Source organism: Natator depressus, chromosome 6 (genome assembly GCF_965152275.1).
Source record: "Natator depressus isolate rNatDep1 chromosome 6, rNatDep2.hap1, whole genome shotgun sequence".
Taxonomy (NCBI): Eukaryota; Metazoa; Chordata; order Testudines; family Cheloniidae; genus Natator; species Natator depressus.
This window is the reverse complement of record NC_134239.1, coordinates 89,323,369-89,345,564: the sequence shown is the minus strand read 5'-3', so window position 1 is coordinate 89,345,564 and position 22,196 is coordinate 89,323,369. Positions and strand designations below refer to the sequence as shown.

Here is a 22,196-nt window from a genome sequence, read left to right as displayed (position 1 = left end):
TGGTAGTTTTGGAAATAATCCTTATTGATTAAAGCAGCAACATACTCTTAATGAGCTCTGCCTTTGAGAGGCTCCAGTAGTGTCAGCCATCCTAAAAGTATTAATTGCTATAATGTCTATGCAAGTACAGGGTACACCACCCCTCCCTAACACAGCACTTATGTATGTAGCCAGGGCCAAAGAGGAGGCAAACCACACCAGGGTTTGAAAACCTCTATTACTCTCACTAAAGAGCATAAATTAGTTACTGTTCATCAGTCTCACATCTATGGAAAGTCATTCAATAGTCTGATGGTATGAGATTGGTCAAGATGTGGACCCTGCAGAGACCACAGGTATGATGGAATAAATGAAGTTAAAGAACACAAAGAGTGTTCAGAGTTTGAAACATGTAGTGCTCTGCTTTAGCCTAATTCTAAACCGTATCTACATTTCTGTTTCAGCTTCATGTAGGCACTTGTGTGCAGTCTACGTTTTCCAGTTCAGCTGCATGTAGGCACTTTTGTGCAGTCCACATTTTCCTTTGCTCCATCACTTTGTTTTTCTCCTTTCTGCATATATGAGAAGCACTATACCCAACTCCTTCAAGCATAGTCTCTCTGTAAATGATGATGATTTATATTACATAAATGTATCTCCTATCTAGAAGGATCCCAAAGTGCTCTGCAAACTGACTTAGAGGAATCTCTTCATCCAACACGGAAATGCAGCCTTCCCTAAATGGGACAGGGGAATGCAGCAGCACAGCATTAGCAGCAACAGTATAGAGCAATTTAGGATCGAAAGTGAAGGAGAATCCTGTATCCAGTTGAAACCACAGCGGGAATTCAAATTATTTATCCAAGACAACCCCATGTCTTATGAAAAATAATAATCATAAGTGCTCAAGAACTTTGTTTGTCTCATCTCTGAACATTAGACACCATGCTGGGTTATTGGTTCAGCACGGACGTGGATGGAAGAGCCCCACCTATTAAATCACCAGCACTTCTTTTTGCAGCCCCCGAATATTCCCTTAAGTACTAATCAGGCCTAATTTAATTTGTGAGATCTTATAAGAGCCCAGCTTGAGAAACGTATACACTATGGGTCAGATTTTTGAAGGTATTTAGTAGGGCTGTCAATTAATCACAGTTAACTCACATGATTAACTCAAAAAAATTAATCATGATTAATCGCAATGTTAATCGCACTGTTAAACAATAGAATACCAATTGAAATTTATTAAATATTTTGGATGTTTTTTTACATTTTCATATTTATTGTATTCTGTGTTGTAGTTGAAATAAAAAAGTGTACAAAAACAAAATAACGTAAAACTTCAGAGCGTACAAGTCCACTCAATCCTCCTTCTGGTTCAGCCAATCGCTAAGATAAACAAGTTTGTTTACATTTACAGGACATAATGCTTCCCTCTTTTTAGAATCATAGAAAATTAGGGTTGGAAGAGACCTCAGGAGTTCATCTAGTCCAATCCCCTGCTCAAAGCAGGACCAACCTTAACTAAATCATCCCAGCCAGGACTTTGCCAAGCCGGGCCTTAAAAACCTCTAAGGATGGAGGTTCCACCACCTCCCTAGGTAAGCCATTCCAGTGCTTCACCACCCTCGCAGTGAAATAGTTTTTCCGAATATCTAACCTAGACCTCCCCACTGCAACTTGAGACCATTGCTCCTTGTTCTGTCATCTGCCAACACTGAGAACAGCCTAGCTCCATACTCTTTGGAACCCCGCTCCAGGTAGTTGAAGGCTGCTATCAAATCCCCCCTCGCTCTTCTCTTTTACAGACTAAATAAGCCCAGTTCCCTCAGCCTCTCCTCAGAAGTCATGTGACCCAGCCCCCTAATCATTTTTGTTGCCCTCCGCTGAACTCTCTCCAATTTGTCCACATTCTTTCTGTAGTGAGGGGCCCAAAACTGGACGCAATAATCCAGATGTGGCCTCACCAGTGCGAAATAGAGGGGAATAATCACTTTTCTCAATCTGCTGGCAATACTCTTACTTTTGTAGCTGGCATTGCAAAGTATTTGCATACCAGATACGCTAAATATTCGTTTGCCCCTTTGTGCTTTGGCCACCATTCCAGAGGACATGCTTCCACAAATAAAAATGAGTTAATTAAATTTGTGACTGAACTCCTTGGGGGAGAATTGTATGTCCCCTGCTTTTATGTCCCCCCTCTTTTACCTGCATTCTGCCATCTATTTCATGTAACAGCCATCTCAGATAATGCCTCAGCACATGTGGTTCATTTTAAGAGCACTTTCACTGCAGATTTCACAAAATGCAAAGAAGGTACCAATGTGAGATTTCTAAAGATAGCTACAGCACTCGACCCAAGATTTAAGAATCTGAAGTGCCTTCCAAAATCTGATCGGGATGGGTTGTGGAGCATGCTTTCAGAAGTCTTAAAAGAGCAACACTCCAATGCAGAAACTACAGAACCTGAACCACCAAAAAAGAAAATCAACCTTCCGCTGGTGGCATCTGACTCAGGTAATGAAAATGAACATGCGTCGGTCCACACTGCTTTGGGTTATTATCAAGTAGAACCCGTCATCAGCATGGACGCATGTGCCCTGGAAGGGTGGTTGAAGCATGAAGGGACATATGAATCTTTAGCACATCTGGCACATAAATATCTTGCGATGCCAGCTGCGACAGTGCCATGAGAAGGCCTGTTCTCACTTTCAGGTGATATAAACAAGAAGCGGGCAGCATTATCTTCTGCAAATGTAAACAAACTTGTTTGTCTGAGTGATTGGCTGAACAAGAAGTAGGACTGAGTGGACTTGCAGGCACTAAAATTTTACATTGTTTTATTTTTGAATGCAGTTTATTTTGTACATAATTCTACATTTGTAAGTTCAACTTTGATAAAGAGATTGCACTACAGTACTTGTATTAGATGAATTGAAAAATACTATTGCTTTTGTCTGTATATAGTGCAAACACTTGTAATCAAAAATAAATATTAAGTGAGCACTGTACACTTTGTATTCTGTGTTGTAATTGAAATCAGTGTATTTGAAAATGTAGAACCATCCAAAAATATTTAAATAAATGGTATTCTGTTATTGTTTAATGGTGTGATTAATCACGTGATTAATCGCGATTAAGTTTTTTAATCATGCAATTAATAGTGATTAATTTTTTTAATCACTTGACAGCCCTAGTAGTTAGTTGCTTAAAGATGCAAATCAGTGGGAGTTAGGCATCTGGTGGTTTTGAAAATCCCACTAGGCACCTACCTGCATCTTTCAGTACCTAAATACCTTTAAAAATCTGGCCTGCATCTCTGTGTCTATCAGTTTCTCTTTGTAAAAATATTTACATATATTTCATATAAAGGACACAATATAACCATGCACTGTGTGTGTTTAGTATTCACTTCATTTTGCACAGAAATGTGTTGTATTACAAATATACTTCTTTCTGTGTTCAATGTTTCAGTCTTCGCTCATATCCTTCATTAAAACACACCTCTTCTGCCAAGGCAGCTAGTATTCTCCCAGTCACATTAGAAGTTAGGTTATTAGGTACTTACATTAATTTATTTTAAATGAAGTTCCCTATACTAGCTTCTGATCATTCAGAGCACTGTGTTATTATTTCTTCATTGCTGACTTCTAGTTCTATGGGTCAGGAATAATATCTTCATCGTTTGTACAGAACTGAGCACACTATAATAATTTAGTTAATAAAAATATGAAGAACGGGGCTCTAGAGATGTTTGAAACTTTGTGTCCGTTAAATTTGCAGCAGTAAATTTTTGTTGTGTGTTTAGGGTTTCAGTGCAGGTGCCATCCTTTTAGAAGTGAGCTTGTTCTACCCTTCCTTCCTAGACCTCGGGAAGAGAGGATTCTGGCAAGCCAGGATTTCAGAGGTAGGGTCATTTTGCCAGGACATAGAGTACAGTGAAAAACAAACCAAAGAACTCTGCCAGATGTCCTGACAGAAACCCAGACTTACTCAAGGTCTGTTAACAATGGGACTCTGTGAGTCATCTCATATGTGGAATTGGAAAAAAATCCTGCAGGGTTGAAGTCTATTAGAGAATGTTTATATTTACAAGATGATGTTCCCAGTTCTCTGTAAAATCATGCTAATAGTTTAAAGAGCAATTATCTAATCCCCTTGTCTGTCTTCACATTCCAGTCTGAGCATAGAAATTAGTTTAGTCCTTGGGACTCTTTCCCAAGAAAGGATGAAATCAATGTTTTGGTATGTGGCTTTGTCTAGAGGGAGTGGGCGGCTGAGTTTATCCATCTTTTCCTTTCCAGATTTTGTTGGGTTGTTCTGTAGTGCATAGTGTAGTCAGAGAAGCTGCCCAGAGTCCTACTCCCATCTGACAATAGGAAGGAGCATTCTCTTGTCTCTTTTTCTCCCTTTCATTCAAAAAAGAGAAGAAAAGAAACCCAGACATTGTGAGCTAAAGAGTCCCAGGTTGGTGGGAATGAACAATCTGAGTACATCTTCTATTGGCACTCCTAGGCTTTCTTAATCCCCATGTTATACACAAATTCTCTCCTAGATGCTGATGGGGAGTCTCTCCAGTCCTTGTTTTCAGAGTGGGACAATCCTGTATTTGCTCGCTGCCCAGAGGTGGGTATTTTTACGTTCTAGTGTTTCAGTGGGAGCCATTTCAGTCTTCTGTTATGTTGATTTTTTTAACTGAAATGGCAAATACTATAACTGTTGTGTATATTTATTCTGTTGTACATATAACAAGGGGCTTGTCTGTGGTACATTTTTATAGATTGTTTATATGTGAGTTCATTTTGTGGGCTTATGCAAATTAGAAGTGATTGATATTACAGCTGATCTTAAAGAATACTGTACCTCGTGTTATTTGGAAACAAAGTGTTATTGTGGGCTGTGTCTACAATGCAAAAATAATCACCTTGACTTAGGATAAAATTCTGTCCCTTGCAATACTCCCCTCCCCCTTGTATGTATTATATGGGTCATTTAAATACGTTGGTAGCATTGGCAGGACCATAATGTGTGAGGAAGAAACAATGTTGCACCCTATGTCTGTGGAGCTTTTAGAGCGATTTCCTTTATAGTCACAGGGAAATATCTTTAATCAATGTGAGTAAGTGTACAATTTCAGTCAGGATGTGCAGTATGCATACAAATATTTCCACTTGTGTACAATAGAGATGCAGGAGCAAACCACCTGCTGGTGAGTTTCTGAAGGGGAACAATTATTTGGAACATTTGCTGTAGTAACAGTCATTTTGAGTTGATACATCTTCCTGGATGTTCAGCTGGTTGAGTGTGTACATGTCGGCTGACAACTAATGTCAGATTGTCTAATGAAATAGCTCTTAGTGTGTGGGAAAGTGCTGAGAGAGGAGCAGAGGGATTACCAGATGGTATTTTGAGCTAGTTCTGTTCTTGTTAGCGGAACCAATGCACTAAGTACAAAGGGACCCCTTTCCAGAATAGCCTTATTCAAAGCTGGCAGTTCGATTTTGTGGTTTTAAACTCAGTAGTTAAGTCTGCATCCTGTAAATTATCTGTATTGATCTTTTTCACAGGTTGCTGTTGATGTGAGCAGTGGCCAGGCTGGGAGTCTGGCTGTGAAAATTCATAATATCTTATATCCCTATCGTTTCACCAAGGAGATGATTAATTCAATGCAGGTATAATAAGTCAGATAGCAGCTTTGTGTAAACACCATGTTTCAACTGCTACTAGCCAAATAGTGTTTGTCAATGTTTCTGCTTGGTGAAAAAGACGTAGGGAATTAAATAGATAATACTTTTAATTTGCAAAGAAAAGCATAATTGGTTTGTGAGAGAAACACCAACAGATATATGCATCTCAAAACCATCTCTTAGATGATTGTAAACAGTTACCTACAGAGTGGTTCCCAACTTTCTTGAGTTTAAAGCTAGTCAAGTCAAGAAATAGCCCTGCTATCACTGCCTTGTAACTTACAGCACTATCGTTGGCACTTCACTACATAACATTTTGATAGTCAGTTGTAGTTGTAGCTGTTTGGTTAATTCCGATTCTTTGACATACATTTTCAAAAAAGATTTGCTGAAGAAATTCTGACCTTCAGCTGAGCAGTTTCAATAGCTATCCCAAAGCTCATGTAAGGATTTTTACATTTATTTTAAAGTGTGGTTCTGCTCTGAAAAGTGACTCTAAAATGGTACAGTAAACATGAAACCCAGTTGTATCTTAGTGCTTCTGTATCAAATGTTTTGCTCAGACATTTTAAAATTAATATAAATATGCTGCCAACCTTGCACTTTTACCTTTGGGCTCTGAGAGCCAATCTGGTTTCTTTTCTTCTCTCAAATCTAATCTAATGCAAGTTCTGCAGGCCAAACTATATTCTTATTTACATCCATGCAGTCACATTGCTTCATGTGGTTTTGCAGAGGTATAAGTGGTTGGGACTTAGTAAAAAGATAGTATTGATGCACAAGGTGAACTAGAATCCAGTTCATTTTCTCTTAGTTGTTACCTCTGTAAGGCTAATGGGAGTAAAAACATTTGTCACTAATGGCAACAGGTTTGTCTGAAACACCGGGGAAGAGATCTAGAGACCTGAGGGTTTCATTTTTGCATTAACTTTTTCAGGTGGAACTGCACTTTAACTCATCCAGTGGTTCCAATGTTAGCTATTGGTGGGGAGAGGAGTTTTTCTTTCTAAAGTTTTGTATGTTTCCCTTCTAAAAATGGTTTTGCCAATGGATAATGAACATTTTGAATATGTTACAGGTTCTTCACCAAGTGGACAATAAATTTATTGCTTGTTTAATCAACACTAGGAGTGAAGTGAATGCAAATGCAGGTAAGAATGCCCATTAGTATTGATTAGGTTGAGCTAGCCCTCATGTAGTTTCAGTACAGAGAGGACACTGTCCTGGCATTCTGAAACATGTTCAGAAGATGTGATTTTTTTCAGGGATGTATTCTTTTGGTCTGATAGTTCTGTGATGCTAAATGCAAAATAACAATGCAAAATCTCTGTTTCAGTAATATTAAGGCTCTAACTTGGATCTGACAAAAGCCAGGAAACCAAAAGCAAATGCCAGGACTGTGTCCTTATCTTCTGCTGTTGCGAGACAGGATAAAAAGGCATGTTATTATGAATTAAGGAGGGTGTTGGCCTTCACTTGGAATTTCCTAGATTTTTTTCTCTCTCTGTTTTGGAGATTGCTAAAGGACTTTGTTCATGGTGCTCCTTAGATGCTGTGGTGATTAGTGCTGCTATAGATAAACACATTATATTTCACATTACCAAAAGGTATTGGACTTCATTCTCAGTTAATGGATGCATTTCATCTTTTGTATTGAAACTAGCTTGAGCTATACAAAAATGCTCTCCAAACCAGTAGCTTCTTGTTTTTTATCTAATCTGCATAATAAAATTGAACAGATTGTAGTTGACCTCATCTTTAATATAGAGGGAGTAGGAATTTGGCTGGTGACATCATCAAACATACAACTCCTTGAACTTCATTCTGGCCACCCCAGGTTTAAATGACTCATCTGGATCCTCACATTTCATTTCTGCATTATTTTATTTTTTGTTAACCCAGCTTCCTCCTGAACTTAGCTCTGTTAAATAGACTGATCTCCAGCTGCTAAATCTGACCTTGGTGAGACATGGGCAATGCTCTTTCCTTCTCCCAACATGTGCAGTTGTTTGAAATGAAGGTGCCTGTTGTTAACCTCCTCTCTTAGATGGAAATCTGCTAGTGTTGGTGGATCAGCATGCAGCCCATGAGCGTATCCGCTTGGAGCAACTTATTGCAGGTGAGGATTCAGATGTCCAAAGAAAGCTCTTCACCATCCTAGCAAAGTGCAACTGAGAATAGTCTCCAGGGGGAAAAGGCCCCATGAGACAGCATGCTAACAAAATTATTTTAAATATAAATTTCCTCACGGGGTCCAGGGATCCGGTATGATCCTCCATCTTTCCCATGTCATTGACCTGTATGGGCAGTGGTGAGCTGGAGCCAGATCGCACTGGTTCACTAGAACCGGTTGTTAAATTTAGAAGCCCTTTTAGAACCAGTTGTTCCGCGAGGGACAAACGGTTCTAAAAGGGCTTCTAAATTTAACCGGCCAAAAGTGGCACCTTAGGCGCTGACTCCATGGGTGCTCCAGCCCTGGAGCACCCAAAGGGAAAATTTGGTGGGTGCAGAGCACCCACCGGCAGCTCCCTGCCCCACCCCCGGCCCCAGCTCACCTCCACTCCGCGTCCGCCTCTTCCCTTGAACGCGCCGCCCTGCTCTGCTTCTCCGCCCCCCCCCCCCCCCGGGCTTCCCACAAATCAGCTGTTCGCGTGGGAAGCCGGAGCAGGCTGAGAAGCAGGCGGCAGCTTCGCACTGAGGCCCAGGGAGGCGGAGGTGAGCTGGGGCGGGGGGGCGCAAGGAGGGCCACCTGCGCCACAGCAGGTAACCCGGGGGGGGGCGGGGGTGCATGCGTGCAGGGGAACTGCTCCCCGCCCCAGCTCACCTCCACCGCCGTCGGCCTGAGTGGGAAGCCACTGCCCACTTCTCAGCCCTCCCAGGCTTCCTGCCAAACAGCTGATTCGCGGGAAGCCAGGGGGAGGGGGGAACGTGGAGAAGCGGAGTGGGGCGGTGCGTTCAGGGGAGGAGGCGGAGCAGAGGTGAGCTGGGGCCGGGCGGGGAGCTGCCAGTGGGTGCTCTGCACCCACCAAATTTTCCCCGTGGGTGCTCCAGCCCTGGAGCACCCACAGAGTCGGCACCTAAGGCGCCACTTTTGATGTGATCAGTGGGGGGAGTGGCCACTGCCCCCTGCACCCCCCCCAGCTACACTCCCCCACCCCTAGGAGCCAGAGGGACCTGCCGGATGCTTCCTAGGAGCTGCCCCAGGTAAGCACTGCTGGGACTCCCCACCTCGTTCCCCAGCAGGTCCCTCTGGCTCTTAGGGGTGGCGTGGGCACCCACTACGGTGACCCACGAGACCCTCCTGCCTGGTTCTGGGGGCAGTCAGGGGACAGGGGAGGGGGGTGGATGGGGCAGGGGTCCTGGGGGACGGGGCGTCAAGGAACGCGGGGGGTTGGATGGGGCAGGAGTCCCGGAGGGCGGGGGTGGGCAACAACCCCCTCGTGGGGTGGGGAGGGAACCAGTTGTTAAGATTTTGGCAGCTCATCACTGGGCGTACAGGCATCTGGTAGTATTGGCACCCAAAGGAGTACTAGGTGCCTTTCAAAACAGATAGAATGATCCATGCCCCAAGGAGCTTTCAGACTGAAATAGGTCTGGTGTAATGGGGGGCTAACAAGACAGGCAGGATGAATAAAATTAGGAAAATGGGGGTAATGTCAATAAGATTATGAGGTTTAGCAGTGTGGACTAACGGGTGGGATAATGGAATAAAGAGCATGGGTTGTTTTTGTTTGTTTAACTAAACACAATGATCAGAAGAGAAACCTAAAATTCACCACATTTAGTCACCTGAAACTGTATGCAGAGGAATAAGTCTTTTCTCTTGCTCGGCCTAATTTTGGTTATAGATCTGTAAAACACAGTGCCCATCCATTGAGCACTTAAAAGATCACTGGCCTTCTCTTTCATCAAAAAGGGCCATGCAGTCCCTGCAAACAAGATTCCAGGAAAGAAACATTGCTCCTTTTGGCCTACTGGTGAAAACAGCTAAAGACTGAGAACCCTTCGGGGATTGAGGGAAATGGCTAATGAATGGTATTCAAATGGAGACTGTGTGTCAGGGCCCAGACATAGGTAGCCCGTATCTAGTGGTTAGCAGCTTGGTTCAGGAGGTTCTTGTCCTAGGTTATGGGGCATCAGATAGGCACTAGGTTGAACTAATTCAGACAAGGTCAGGCACTATTAGGATCACCAGGACTCAGGCCAAGGTCAGGATACTGGTAATCAGGCAGATCAGAGTCTATAAAGCTGGGTGAGGCACCCAAACAGCAGCCACATAGAGCCCAGTTGTGCAAACGTCTTCCTGTGCCTCTCTTTGGATTTACATAGAAGCCCTGGCCAATCAGAAATACTGGTGTTCCTCCAGTCAAAGCCCGAGGGAGACCTTCCTGATGTAACTTCAGGTTTCATGATTTCTCTGCTGGGTTGGTTAGTAACAAGCCACTGGGTGAGAGCAGGGAGGCATCAACTGACCGGGAAACCTGCAGACCCAGCGAGGTTTGAGACCTGCAGGGTCATGACACAATGCACTTATTTTAGATGTTTCAGTTCAGTTCAATTCAAGTGGCCATTCCATGAGTTGAGCTAACTCTTGTAATAACCTTTGCTATGTAGGATAACTCCTTTTTAACACTGAGGGGGGATCCAAGTATGGAATTAATCATACTCCCTAGACAACGATTGTCTTTTCCATGACTGTCGCTGTCCCCCATGAGTCCCAGAAGGAAGAGTCCTGCGGTCGCTTCTTAATTCAAGCACGAAGGTCTACATGCCAAGCCATAGGGCCATTGAGGATAAAACCTGCATGTACATTTTAAGAACAGGTTTCAGAGTAGCTTTTTCTTCGCAGAAAGAAAAGGAGTACTTGTGGCAAAAGGTTTCCCCCCCCTTCCCCCCCCCACCGTGCTCTCGTGCTGGTAATATCTCACCTTAAGTGATCACTCTCGTTACAGTGTGTATGGTAACACCCATTGTTTCATGTTCTCTATGTATATAAATCTTTCCACTGAATGCATCCGATGAAGTGAGCTGTAGCTCACGAAAGCTTATGCTCAAATAAATTGGTTAGTCTCTAAGGTGCCACAAGTACTCATTTTAAGAACAGTATTTGTAATTTTTCTACCCACAGATTCCTATGAGAAGCAGCCTGAAGAATCTGGCAAGAAGAAATTGCTGTCCTCCACCATCTGTCCCCCACTGGAGATTGAGGTAACAGAGGAGCAGAGAAGACTCTTACGGTTAGTAATGGTTGATGGCTCCAATATCTTGGGTGGGATTCCAGTGAATAGGAGAATGTAATTTCTGTGTGCTGTTTTAGATACCACAGCCATTGCTGGAGTTGCTTTCATTCTGCTTTAGGTGCACACTGAGTGAGTTCCAATAGCTATAGTGTGAGGAGAAGAGAATAGAGGGGTATGGTAAGTTTGTATGATGAATTGTTAGAAAAGAAGAGTCTCTCTGCTCTTGGGTGACAGAAACCAAAATCACTACATGGAATAAGAAGTGAACATCGTCTCTCAAATGTTTTGGAATAGGGGATTGGCTACTGTCAGGAATTCTTCCGTCCCATACAAGAATTTTTATTAGCTGCAGATTTGGTTTTGAGTAGTTACATTTATCTAGCATTAATCAGAGGTTTATTCAGAAATCTCAGCTCTCGCTCTGAGCAGGAACTCAAGTGGGGTGGGTATTTACAGTTACAAGGTGTTCTCTCCTTTTGTGCTCAGCGTATGCTTGTTTGGTAATGGATACTTTTCTGCCCTTCTTGTGTGGACTCATTAGGAACATAGGAATATCTGTACTAGATCATATTGGTAGTCCATCCAATTCAGCATTCTCCCTGACAGTGGCCAGTGCCAAATGCTTCAGAGGCAGGTGCAAGAAATTACTTAATGGATAACCATGGAATAACCTGTCCATAGAGGAAGATTAAGAAAGAGGGTAAATAGGAGCACCTGATTTACTTTCTTTTTCCCTGTTCATTATTTTGAATGCCTCTGCCATCTCCTCTCTAAACAGTCCTAATATTCTTAATCTTTTTTCATAGGGAAGTCTTTCTGGACCATTAATATTTTTTGTCACCCATCTCTGAATCGCTTCTATTTCTTTTCTATCTTCTTTGAGGTAGGGTGACCAGAACTGAACATACTATTCCAGGTGAGGATATCACATCGATTTATACAATGACATTGTGACGGGTTCCCCAGGGTGCAACCTGGAACTGAGGTACCACTGAGTCGTCTGTCTCACCAACCTGGGCTCCCTCTCACACTGTGATGCTGTGGCAAGCTGCAAACTCCTCCTACTGTACTTGCACAGACATCCCCAGGCATGGAGACATCCAACTGAGTTACATGAATGCCTTCACCAGTCACTCATGAACCAACAATAGAGAGGCTCCAGCCATTTCCCCACAGCTCCCCAGCCTAAGACCCCAGAACTGTACCGCCTTGCCCTGGTCAGAAGCCTGACCAGTGCAAGTCTGTTCCCCAGTCCGCCTCTCCGTCAGTGTGGAGAGGGCATGCACCAACTCTTGTTTCTGAGCAGATTTCCCAGACACTCCAAGCAAAACCCACTGGTTTAGGTAAAATATAAAACAGATTTATTAACTACAGAAAGATAGATTTTAAGTGATTATAAGTAGTAAAGAATAAATGGACACAGATCTGACATCAGGAATTATAACATTCAAAAACCAGTAGGAGAACACTTCAATCTCCCTGGTCACTCACTGACAGACTTAAAAGTGACAATTCTTCAACAAAAAAAACTTCAAAAACAGACTTCAGCGTGAAACTGCAGAACTGGAATTAACTTGCAAACTGGACACCATCAAATTAGGCCTGAATAAAGACTGGGGGTGGATGGGTCATTACAAAAACTAATTTCCCCATACTGTTACTCCCACCTTCTTGTCAACTGTTTGAAATGGGCCACCATCATTACCACTACAAAAGTAATTTTTCCTCCCTTGGTATTCTACTATTAATTGAATTGTCTCATTAGTTAGACTGACCCCCCGCTTGGTAAGGCAACTCCCATCTTTTCATGTACTATGTATATATACCTGCTACTGTATTTTCCACTCCATGCATCTGATGAAGTGGGTTCTAGCCCACGAAAGCTTATGCCCAAATAAACTTGTTAGTCTCTAAGGTGCCACAAGGACTCCTTGTTGTTTTTGCTGATACAGACTAACACAGCTACCATTCTGAAAACAGACCAAAGTTGGTCACCTAAAAAATAAAAGTAGGATCGCAATCTGAGTTCTATAGACTAGACAGGATTTGAATCAAGCAGCGTCTCATCCTGATGGTATGGTTCCTTAATACACAAAGCTGAGATTCTCCTTCCCAGTCTGGAACCATCTCCCCAATTCAAAGTCTTTGTTCTCCAGGCATGTTTCCAGGTGTTGAGTTGTGGGGGGAGTGAGACCAAGCGATGATGTCACTTCCCTCTTTTATAGCTTATTCCAGCTTGCTGAAAAGATCTTTTGCTGAGTCAAGCAGTGTCCATTGTCTATCTGCTATCTCTGAGAAGTCTCCATTGTATATGGTTCCTGGGACAGTCCTTGTGAGTGTGTATTCCCCTTAATGGGCCATCATCAATATCTGGCTGTTCCTTTGTTTTACCTGAAAGGCTGGTTGTTCCCAACCTTACAACATATTTCAGTAACACACATACAGCAAATTTCATAACTTCACATACAATTATAGCTCATACAATCCAACAGGATATTAATGTTCAACAGATCAAGACTTTTAAAATGATACCTCAGAAGGCATACTTTGTACAAAACATATCATAATCATATAACCGTGGTAAATATGGGGGTGCCAGGGTGTTGCTTTGGGGTACAGAATGTCACAGACATTACAATATTTCCATATTATTTTCTCTCATATTTTTTACACCCTACCATTTTGTGTGCTTTTTTGGCTGCCTCTACACATTGAGCAGTTACAATGACATCCTGGTCTTTTTCCTTAGTGGTTGCAATTAATTTAACAAAGTATCTGAATATATCAAATTATTGTTCCTAAGGTGCGTGCATTTGTCATTTGAATGTCACCTCCCATAATGCTGCCCATTTTCCTCTGAAGTTCCACACAGTCTGTTCTAGTCCCAACTAATTTAAATAATTTTGTATCTTATGAAGATTTGGCTGCCTGACTACTTATCTTTTTTTTCCAGTTCATTAATAAAATGTTTGTTCTAGTGCAAACTTTTGTCAAATTAAAAACTGAGCTTTTATTGATACGCTGTTTTTTTCTGTCTTTGTCTTTTTCTAACCCATGACAAAACTTTGTCTCACCCCATAGCCACTTAATATGTTTTTAGCCTCTTGTGAGGGACTGTCAAAGATTTTTGGAAAGCCCATATAAGTTCTGTCAACCAGTTTTATTTTATCTACTGTTTTGCTTACATGCTTAAAGAATTGTAGTAGATTAGAGAGGCACAGTTTTCTTTTGTGGAAGCCCTACTTGTTTTTTCCCATCATATCATGATCATCTTGGAGTTGTACAATTCTGTTTTTTGGTATATCTGGTAAGACTCAGTTCTGTGATTCTCAGGATCATCCCTAGCATCTTTTTTTAAGGATAAGTAAGCTTCTTGCTGCCTACCATTCCACTGCTATAATAGCTCATTATAATGAGCGCATATTTTTGTGTATTTCAGCCATTTGATTCATAAGCTCCTGCAGAACTCTTGGGTGTTTGCTATCTGATACCAGTGACTTGTTGCTCTTTAATTTATTAGCTTGTTTCAGTAACTCCTCTCTTGGCATCTCAAGCATTTTTATTACTTGAAAAGAGTAGGTCTGGGGTAGATATCTCAGAACATTCTGTGGTGAAGATTGATGCAAGGAAATCCTTAAACTTCCTGCAAATATCGTTATCTCCTCACTTGTTCTCGTTACTACCTGGTAGTCTTTCCATTCGCTGCCTGGACTGTACCACTTCCCCAGTGGCTGGTAGGGGAATCCGGGCCTGCCCTCTATTCTGGGTTCCAGGTCAGGGACCCTCTAATCAACAGCCAAGGTCTACAACATCCCACCTTACTACTATTTCCCTGAGCCTTGTCCTACTCTGCATCTCTCAGGCTTACTCCACCACCCTTCTGGATAAACTCTTCCTTCAGGGCGTGGATCCCCGGGGTTTCTACTGTCTCCCTGGGTTTCCTCTTTTCCCTCTCTAATGCCTAGGGAGTGACTGCAGGCTTCCTCACTGCAACCCTTTTTTGCTACCAACTTCCTACCTTTATACTAGCACCACCTGTTCCCTCTTAGTAGGGCTCCATCTTAGTAGGGCTCCATCATCAATCAGGCATTGCTTAGGGCTTGTCTACACTTAAAACACTGCAGCAGCGCTGCTGTAGTATTCCAGTGAAGATGCTAGCTGTGCCGATGGGAGGGCTTCTCCCATCAGTGTAGCTACTTCAGCTCCCCGAGAGATGATACCTAGATCGATGGGAGAATTCTTCTTTCGGCTTAGCAGTGTCTACACAGGGAATTAGGTCCATTTTAACTATATCATTCAGAGGTGTGGATTTTTCACACCCCTGAGCAACATAGTTATATTGATCTAATTTCCTGGTGTAGCTCAGGCCTTAGCAAACCTAATTTCCCTCAGGCATGGCCTATCGGGTTAAATGTCTCTTCTCAACCTCATTAACCCTTTCCAGGCTAGTGTGGGGGTGAATACCCCATCATAATATTGCATTGCATGTATATAATATATTGTGGTCACTGTTACCTGAACTTCCTGTGTGTATCTTAAGAAAAGAGACCTGCAGACATGGGGAAAAGTGTACAGCTTCCTATTGTGCAGTAAAGTGAACTCCTGGGATCTCAGAACCATGGAGCCAGCATTCTGCACAAATTTAATGGAGAGAAATGTGGACTAAAAGAGAAGCATTGCTGGGAAATCCTGAGATGCCATTATGTGGATGGAGGAGATGGGAAGCTTCTGTGTGGGGAGTGCAGAAGTGTCCAGCTCTGTGACTGATCCTGTAGGTGTGTGGAAGAGGGTGCTTCAGGTTCTCATTTCTGAGGTTTTCTTCTCAGGTGCTGCCACAAAAGCCTGGAGGAAGTAGGCCTTGAATTATCATTTCCAGAGAACAACAGCTCCCAGATTCTAGTTGGGAAAGTCCCCCTGTGTTTTATGGAGAGAGAGGCCAATGAATTACGACGGAAAAGACAGCCTGTGGCTAAAAGCATTGTGGAGGTTAGTCCTGGATGTGGAACTTGAGCAAATTACTTTGTGATGGTGTCATTCTGCTCTATATTAATGATGCAGGGTGTTGGAAGAGTGGCTTCTAAGTGAGAAAGCTAAAGAGAGCCCTTGCTATGCTTTCAGTAGAACTATTTATCCATGTCCGCTGGCCTCAGGACTGCTTCTTTGCTGGTGTACTTTTCATCTTCAGTGAGAAAGTAACTCGTCTTGAAAACGAAAGGAGCATGACTTACTAATACTGTTCTGTCCATGTGGGATAAAAGAGAGCAAAGATTTACTTATTAATTGCATAAGAGGCTACATGGTTGGATGGAGAGACTATTATTTTAAGTTTAATACAACTAAAATGAGACTCCCTAGGACAGAGGCCAGTGTTCAGCAGTGTAGGCGACAAGGTTGGTTAAGAGGTGTCCTGCTATTTCTGGTGAAGAGGAGTGAGCCACCAGCCTCTTTCCCCTAGATCTGTGTGGCAGCAGAATTGATAACACATGTACCTTAGACAGAGAGGCAATGTTGATAGAGCACTAGACTGGGACTCAGGAGAGCTCAGTTCTATTCCCAGTTTGGTCCTGGCCTGCTGGCATGTGACCCAGGGCAAGTCACCTCACCTCTTTCTGCCTCAATTTTCCTGTAATAATAATGATGTTCCTTTGTAAAGCACTTTGAGATCTACTAAAAAAAGCACTAGATTATAATTTATTATTATTGAGCACAATTAGTGTTAGGCAGTGATGTTTGTTTTCTTTTAGTCCCATAGCTAGGCTAACTATAAGTCTATAACTGACATAATTAGGGATGATTGCAGATTTCGGAAAGTGGATGAAATAAAAATTATAGTGGGTGAGCTGCAAGGAGGATTGCATTTAAAGACAAGAACAAATTAAAATATTATTGTTTTAAAGACTCTCTTGCTCCAGTTGTATCTGTGTGGCTTTCGGTTGCACCGGGAGGAGTTTGAACTTTGAAATTCCTTAGAAAATGTTGGTGGCATGAAACAATACCTGCAATCAGGAATCAGATTTGAAAAATATCAGTGGCAGTAATCTCTCAAATTCTGCTCACAACTCAAGCTCCATCCATTCATGATGCCAAAATCATATACCTCTTATCGTAAATCATTCATAATTTGCCCCTCTTTCTTGAGTGCTTTGATCAACAGTGACATAGTTAACAAGACTGATATTTAAATGCCATCATTAGGTGTCAGAGTTGTCTTCTCCTATAAACAAATAGGGGCAGTTCATCCCTCTCAGAGCTATTGTTTCAGGCTTTCTGAAAACTGAGGCAGAAATTGCTGCATCAGTTGCTTGCAGTTCACATTTTGAAGATTTTCTTCACACCCATAAGTATTAGGGTATAAGTATTTTTAAATAAAAGCACAATATAATAACAAGTTGCAGCCACCAGGCTGAGCCATTGTAAGCCATTCCAATCCTACTCCTGTTTGCAATATGTTTCTCTTTTGTTCATGTGTAAGAGTTTATATACAGGGAAAGTGCCCTTTTCAAGGGGTGATACTGCTGATCTCTTGGGGCAAAAAAACAGGTTGTGAAATGCTGTTGGCTTAAAAAATTGACCCATTTCCTTGTACTTAATGTGTGAAACTTGTAGACCTTAAGCTACAAGACAAGTGTTATAACCACCCCAATACAGACCTGCTTGGATTTGACTCATTGAAGGGAGCCCTTTTTTGAGCAAATATTTGGTTTTATGGTGTTTGCTCTTATTCCCCATTATGTCATCTGCTGAATGATATTAGCAATATGAACAAACATGCTTACTTAGGAAGTAGGGTGGATAAAAATCAATTTTATTTAAAGTAAAAAATAATCTGATATTTAATATTTAAATTAAATACAGTTTGTTTATTTAAATAAACCTATTTAAAATTAAATTTGAAACTGACAATATATGTTAAGGCCCAAAGTTGTTATAATCTATTAAAGTCATTTAAATTAAATTTAAAAAATGAGTACATTTTTGCTCCGAAGTACAGTATTAAAGAAAGTCAAACTACTGAACTAGTGGATGTCTCTGGCTAAGCAACTTGAACCAGAATTTGTTGGAGTGCAAAACCAGCTGTTGACAGTAGTAGCCTCTTCTGCAGGTGAAGAGAGAATATTTTTTTATTTCGGTTTATTCAACTAGTTCAGTTCAGTGATTAGTTAATTCAGAGTTAAGAAACCAGATGGGACTTGAAAAATCAGGAAAGCTTTTCCTCCAATCTATGAATAAAAACTAGGTGTGAGAGGATGAGATCTACTAGTTATAACATCTTGAAGGACATGATGACCAGAAACAATCAGATCAGTTGACTAACTACAGATAATACTTCCTTTGTTTAATAAATCAGTTAGTTTTAAATTTAAAACATGTTTTGCTAAACTTTATGCTAAACATTTTTCTTTCATTTGTATCCTGCACATTTAAAATAGTTTTATTTTAAAAATAAAATTCTATTTTTTGTATTTTTAAATGCATTTGAATTTCCATCCAAATAGAGATTGGCACAAATCACAAGTAAAAACATAATAATAATCTAGTAAATAAGAAATGCATAATTCACCAATTTCTAACATAGTAAAATATGTAAAAGTTAAGAATCTTAATAAATCTAAGTTAAGCTATATAATTACTTAAATAAATGTGTCTAGATATACTGTATCCTCCTGGGTAGCAAAAACTAAAAGATGCTCCAAATTTAGTGTAAAGGCTATCTTTAGTTGCAATTCAACTTGGTTTTGTGGTTACCAACCAATGAAACCAACTTTTCTTTAGGAAAATAAATTATTTGAATGTTTTAAATCAGCATTTTCTGCTTGCTGATTTAAATTGCGATTAAAATCAGTGATTTAAATTACTTTGATTTAAATCAATCCACCCTGTTAGAAAACAGCATCTTCTGACACATCAAGTTCATTCTTTTTCAAGTGATTCTCCTCATGTATTCCACTTCCAGCGCTCATGTGACCCATGCATATGGGGTCTGATTCTTTTGGCTAGCAATGTCCATGAGGGCCATGCCTGTGCCCTGGATGTCCTCATGCCTCTCTTCCCTCTTCTCCTCTTATCCACCGCCAGAGATAAAGGACAGATAGGCCCAGCTGTCCCTCAGCTCCTTCTTACTGCCCGTGGCTGCAAGACAGAACCCCTGCAGAATCTGCTTCTCTGCACACTGTGTGACTTTACTGATCATGTGTGTAATTATATATATATAGAGAGAGAGAGAGAGAGTAATATTTGTATAGTTAGCGTAGTGTGTTTTTTACACTTAGTGGCTATATATAACAAACAAACAAAACCCTCTTATTAAAGTTAGGGACTTCCCCAGTACCAGGATTTAATTGCTGTGATACAAAGGAAGTCCCAAGGGTTCAAAACGTGCTCCTCCTATGATTCAGCTAGTCTGCTTAATGATTCACACTCAAGGTGATAGATGCTCAATCTGTTGCTCCTTCTCCAAGAGGACACAGAAGGTGAGAAAGATCCACCTTAACATTTTTTCCTGAAGCTCTCAGATAGCGCCTCCTTAGAACTGGAGAGAAAAGGGCCTCTCTGGCCTGAACAGGCTTCCTCAGTCAATGCTTCAGTTTTCTGAATACAGTAGGAAGGAATATCTTTCCCAGAGCAAGCACAGACCTCAGTCACCCTTCTTGGGACCTAGTAAAAGGAAGCATAGATCTCCTCAGACTATTAAGACAAAGGGTAGTTCATGGTCCAAATTAGGTTTCTCTGACACCATGATAAAACCCAGTTGCTGAGCACACATGGTACTGTCTCAGGCAGTGGTCTGCATTTCACCTGGTACTGACTCTCGGTGCATGAGATGTCAGTGACCTGTCACCTCTGAATCTGCTACTGACCCCTATAGTACAGATGCTCCCAGCACTGACTTTCTTGGCACTGAAGTTATTTGTGGTGTCACGTGATCTTGCAGTGATCATGAAGCCTGAGTCACCATAGTATTCTCAGCTGTAAGAGTGCCCTCTGTATTTTGGTATTGACTACCAGTATTGCTACAGTACCAGTCAACTCTTCAGCTGCAGTGGTGGGGAAGACTCAAGCTCACCCCAAAACTCTGGTTAGGGTAGAGGAGGAGTACTCATTTTCTTTCTCCCCTTCTGAGCATAGTAGGGAGGGTATCCCCCAGCCACTCATCTCTTTTCTATTCATATGACCTTTACTGGTCTAACAGGGAATCTAGAAGTTGTAGATGTACACCTATGGGATCTCAGGGAGAGCACTCACCTTGATATCCAACCCCATGGCCCCCAGCCCCTTACTCCTACGATGTGCAATCTTGGGCCTTTTGGGGTATGCAACCAGCAAGAAAAACTACCTCCACTACCCCTTGTAGACTTAGATCTCATTCCCCTATGAAACTTCATAGAGTGCTCAAGGGGCGCTGATGGTGCAGACTCACAGTGTAGCACAGGAAGATGAGGAAGAACACCTGCAGACAGTAGAGCACTTGATCCCAGCAGTGGTCTAGTCTTCCTTACTAGATTAGGCAGTAGGTCCCTCCACTTCCACTCAGCCGTATGATTGGGAAACATTTCAGTAACTGCTGCATTACATGTTAGAAATCTCCATGGAGGTAGAGCAGGAAGACTCACACAAGCTACTGGATATTTTGTACTCTTGCTTGCCTGAAAGGCGTGCCATGCCAATTAATGAGGGGCTGTTGGAGCCAGCAAAAAAATTATAGTAGACCCCATCATCTGTGGCACCTACTTCTAAAAAGGCAGATAGGTACTGTCAAGTCTGTCATAACATTGGACAGATGGTGCTAGAGATCATCACCCCGGCTACCCTATATACTTCTACTCCTTGCCCCCTGCGCTACCTTCCCCATCCCTCTTCAGGAATCCTTCTCATGAGAGCCTATTACAAGCAGAATTGGCCTTATTGCTTCATGTAGGAGCCATAGAGGAAGGGCCCTCAGAATTCAGGGGAAGAGGCTTCTACTCTGTTTTTTCTCATTTTGAAGAAAAAAGGGGGTCTTTGTCCTCTCCTAGATCAGAGGAGATTCAACAAATATATATGCCACCTCAGATTCAGGATGGTAATACTTGCATCCATCATTCCATTTCTGGTGGCTCAGGACTGGTTTGTAGCTCTTGACTTACTGGATGTGTACTTCCATAGAGTTATCCACTCATCCCACAGGAAGTACTTGAGAATCACAGTAGGGCCCAACTATTACCAGTATAGGTCTGTCCATGGCACCAAGAGTATTCACAAAATGTCTGGCAGCGATAGTAGTGCATTTAAGGAGAAAAGGTATCCATGTCTATCCATATCTGAATGAGCAGAGGAAGGTCCAAGTAGGAGACTACAATATCAATTCTTTCCTTGTTTTCCCAACTGGGATTCTTTGTGAATTGCAAGAAATCGTCTCTCACCCCATAACAGACAATAGAGTTCATAGGAACCATGATTAGCTCTTGATCAGCAAATCCCTACCTCCAAGAGGACATCTTATGGTCTCTTCAGTCCATAACAAATGAGCTAAAATTTACTTTAACAAGGTTGGTGTGTATATGCTTAGGACTGTTGGACCATATGACAGCATGCACGTATGTGACACTGCTTGCCAGACTTCACCTGTGGTCCTTGCAGTTATGGGTGAAGTTTGCATACTTCCCGTCAAAGCATCACATGAGCAAGAGAGTCCTGGTCCCACCCCAGATTCTATGAGAACTCAGTTGGTGGCTGGAAACATATAGAAGAGGGTTTCCTTCTTGATTCCCTCCCTGACAATAAAACTCATCACAGACACCTAAGGTACAGGTTGGGGTGCCATCTGCATATGCAAGGGATCTGGTTTGAAATTGCATGTGAACATCCTGGAGCTCAGGGCTTCTAGCTGGCCTGCATGGCATTCCAGCTTGTTCTGCGGGACTCCATGTTGCAGATCTTGACAGACAATATATCCACAATACACTATGTAAAGAAGCAAGGAGGTGCTTGGTCATCCCCTCTCTGCCAGGAGGCCATCAAGCTGTGGACTGGATGTCATCTCCACTGGGTAATCCCATTGGCTTTAAACCTTTCAGTAGCCCGCTAAAGCCTGAGAGGCTTCTTAGGCAGCACACAGCAAGCAGTCACAAGTGGTCACTGCAGACCTCCATCATAGCACTGATATTTCACCATTGGGGGATTCCCACAATAGATCTGTTCACAACAGGAAATATTACCAAGTGCCTGAACTTCTGTTCAAGAGGGGGTATGGGACTGGGCTTCTTAACAGACACCTTCTTTCTACAGTGGTCTGAGCCTACGAAACACCTTT

The 22,196-nt window shown here is 42.0% G+C and overlaps 1 protein-coding gene across 3 annotated transcripts in view; it reads left to right on the top strand.

The window, feature by feature from the left end:
• Positions 1-22,196, top strand: part of MLH3 (mutL homolog 3) — a 37,564-nt gene that overhangs the window by 6,637 nt on the left and 8,731 nt on the right. Inside the window, exons 3-9 of one of the 3 annotated variants that reach the window (XM_074955956.1) lie at positions 3,788-3,886; positions 4,535-4,605; positions 5,547-5,651; positions 6,745-6,817; positions 7,714-7,785; positions 10,795-10,903; positions 15,733-15,892. In XM_074955956.1, coding sequence (XP_074812057.1) covers positions 3,788-3,886; positions 4,535-4,605; positions 5,547-5,651; positions 6,745-6,817; positions 7,714-7,785; positions 10,795-10,903; positions 15,733-15,892 — 689 coding nt within the window. Of the gene's footprint in view, positions 1-3,787; positions 3,887-4,340; positions 4,447-4,534; positions 4,606-5,546; positions 5,652-6,744; positions 6,818-7,713; positions 7,786-10,794; positions 10,904-15,732; positions 15,893-22,196 lie in introns of those variants that run through there. The other 2 variants (XM_074955958.1, XM_074955957.1) reach the window with 2 other exon arrangements.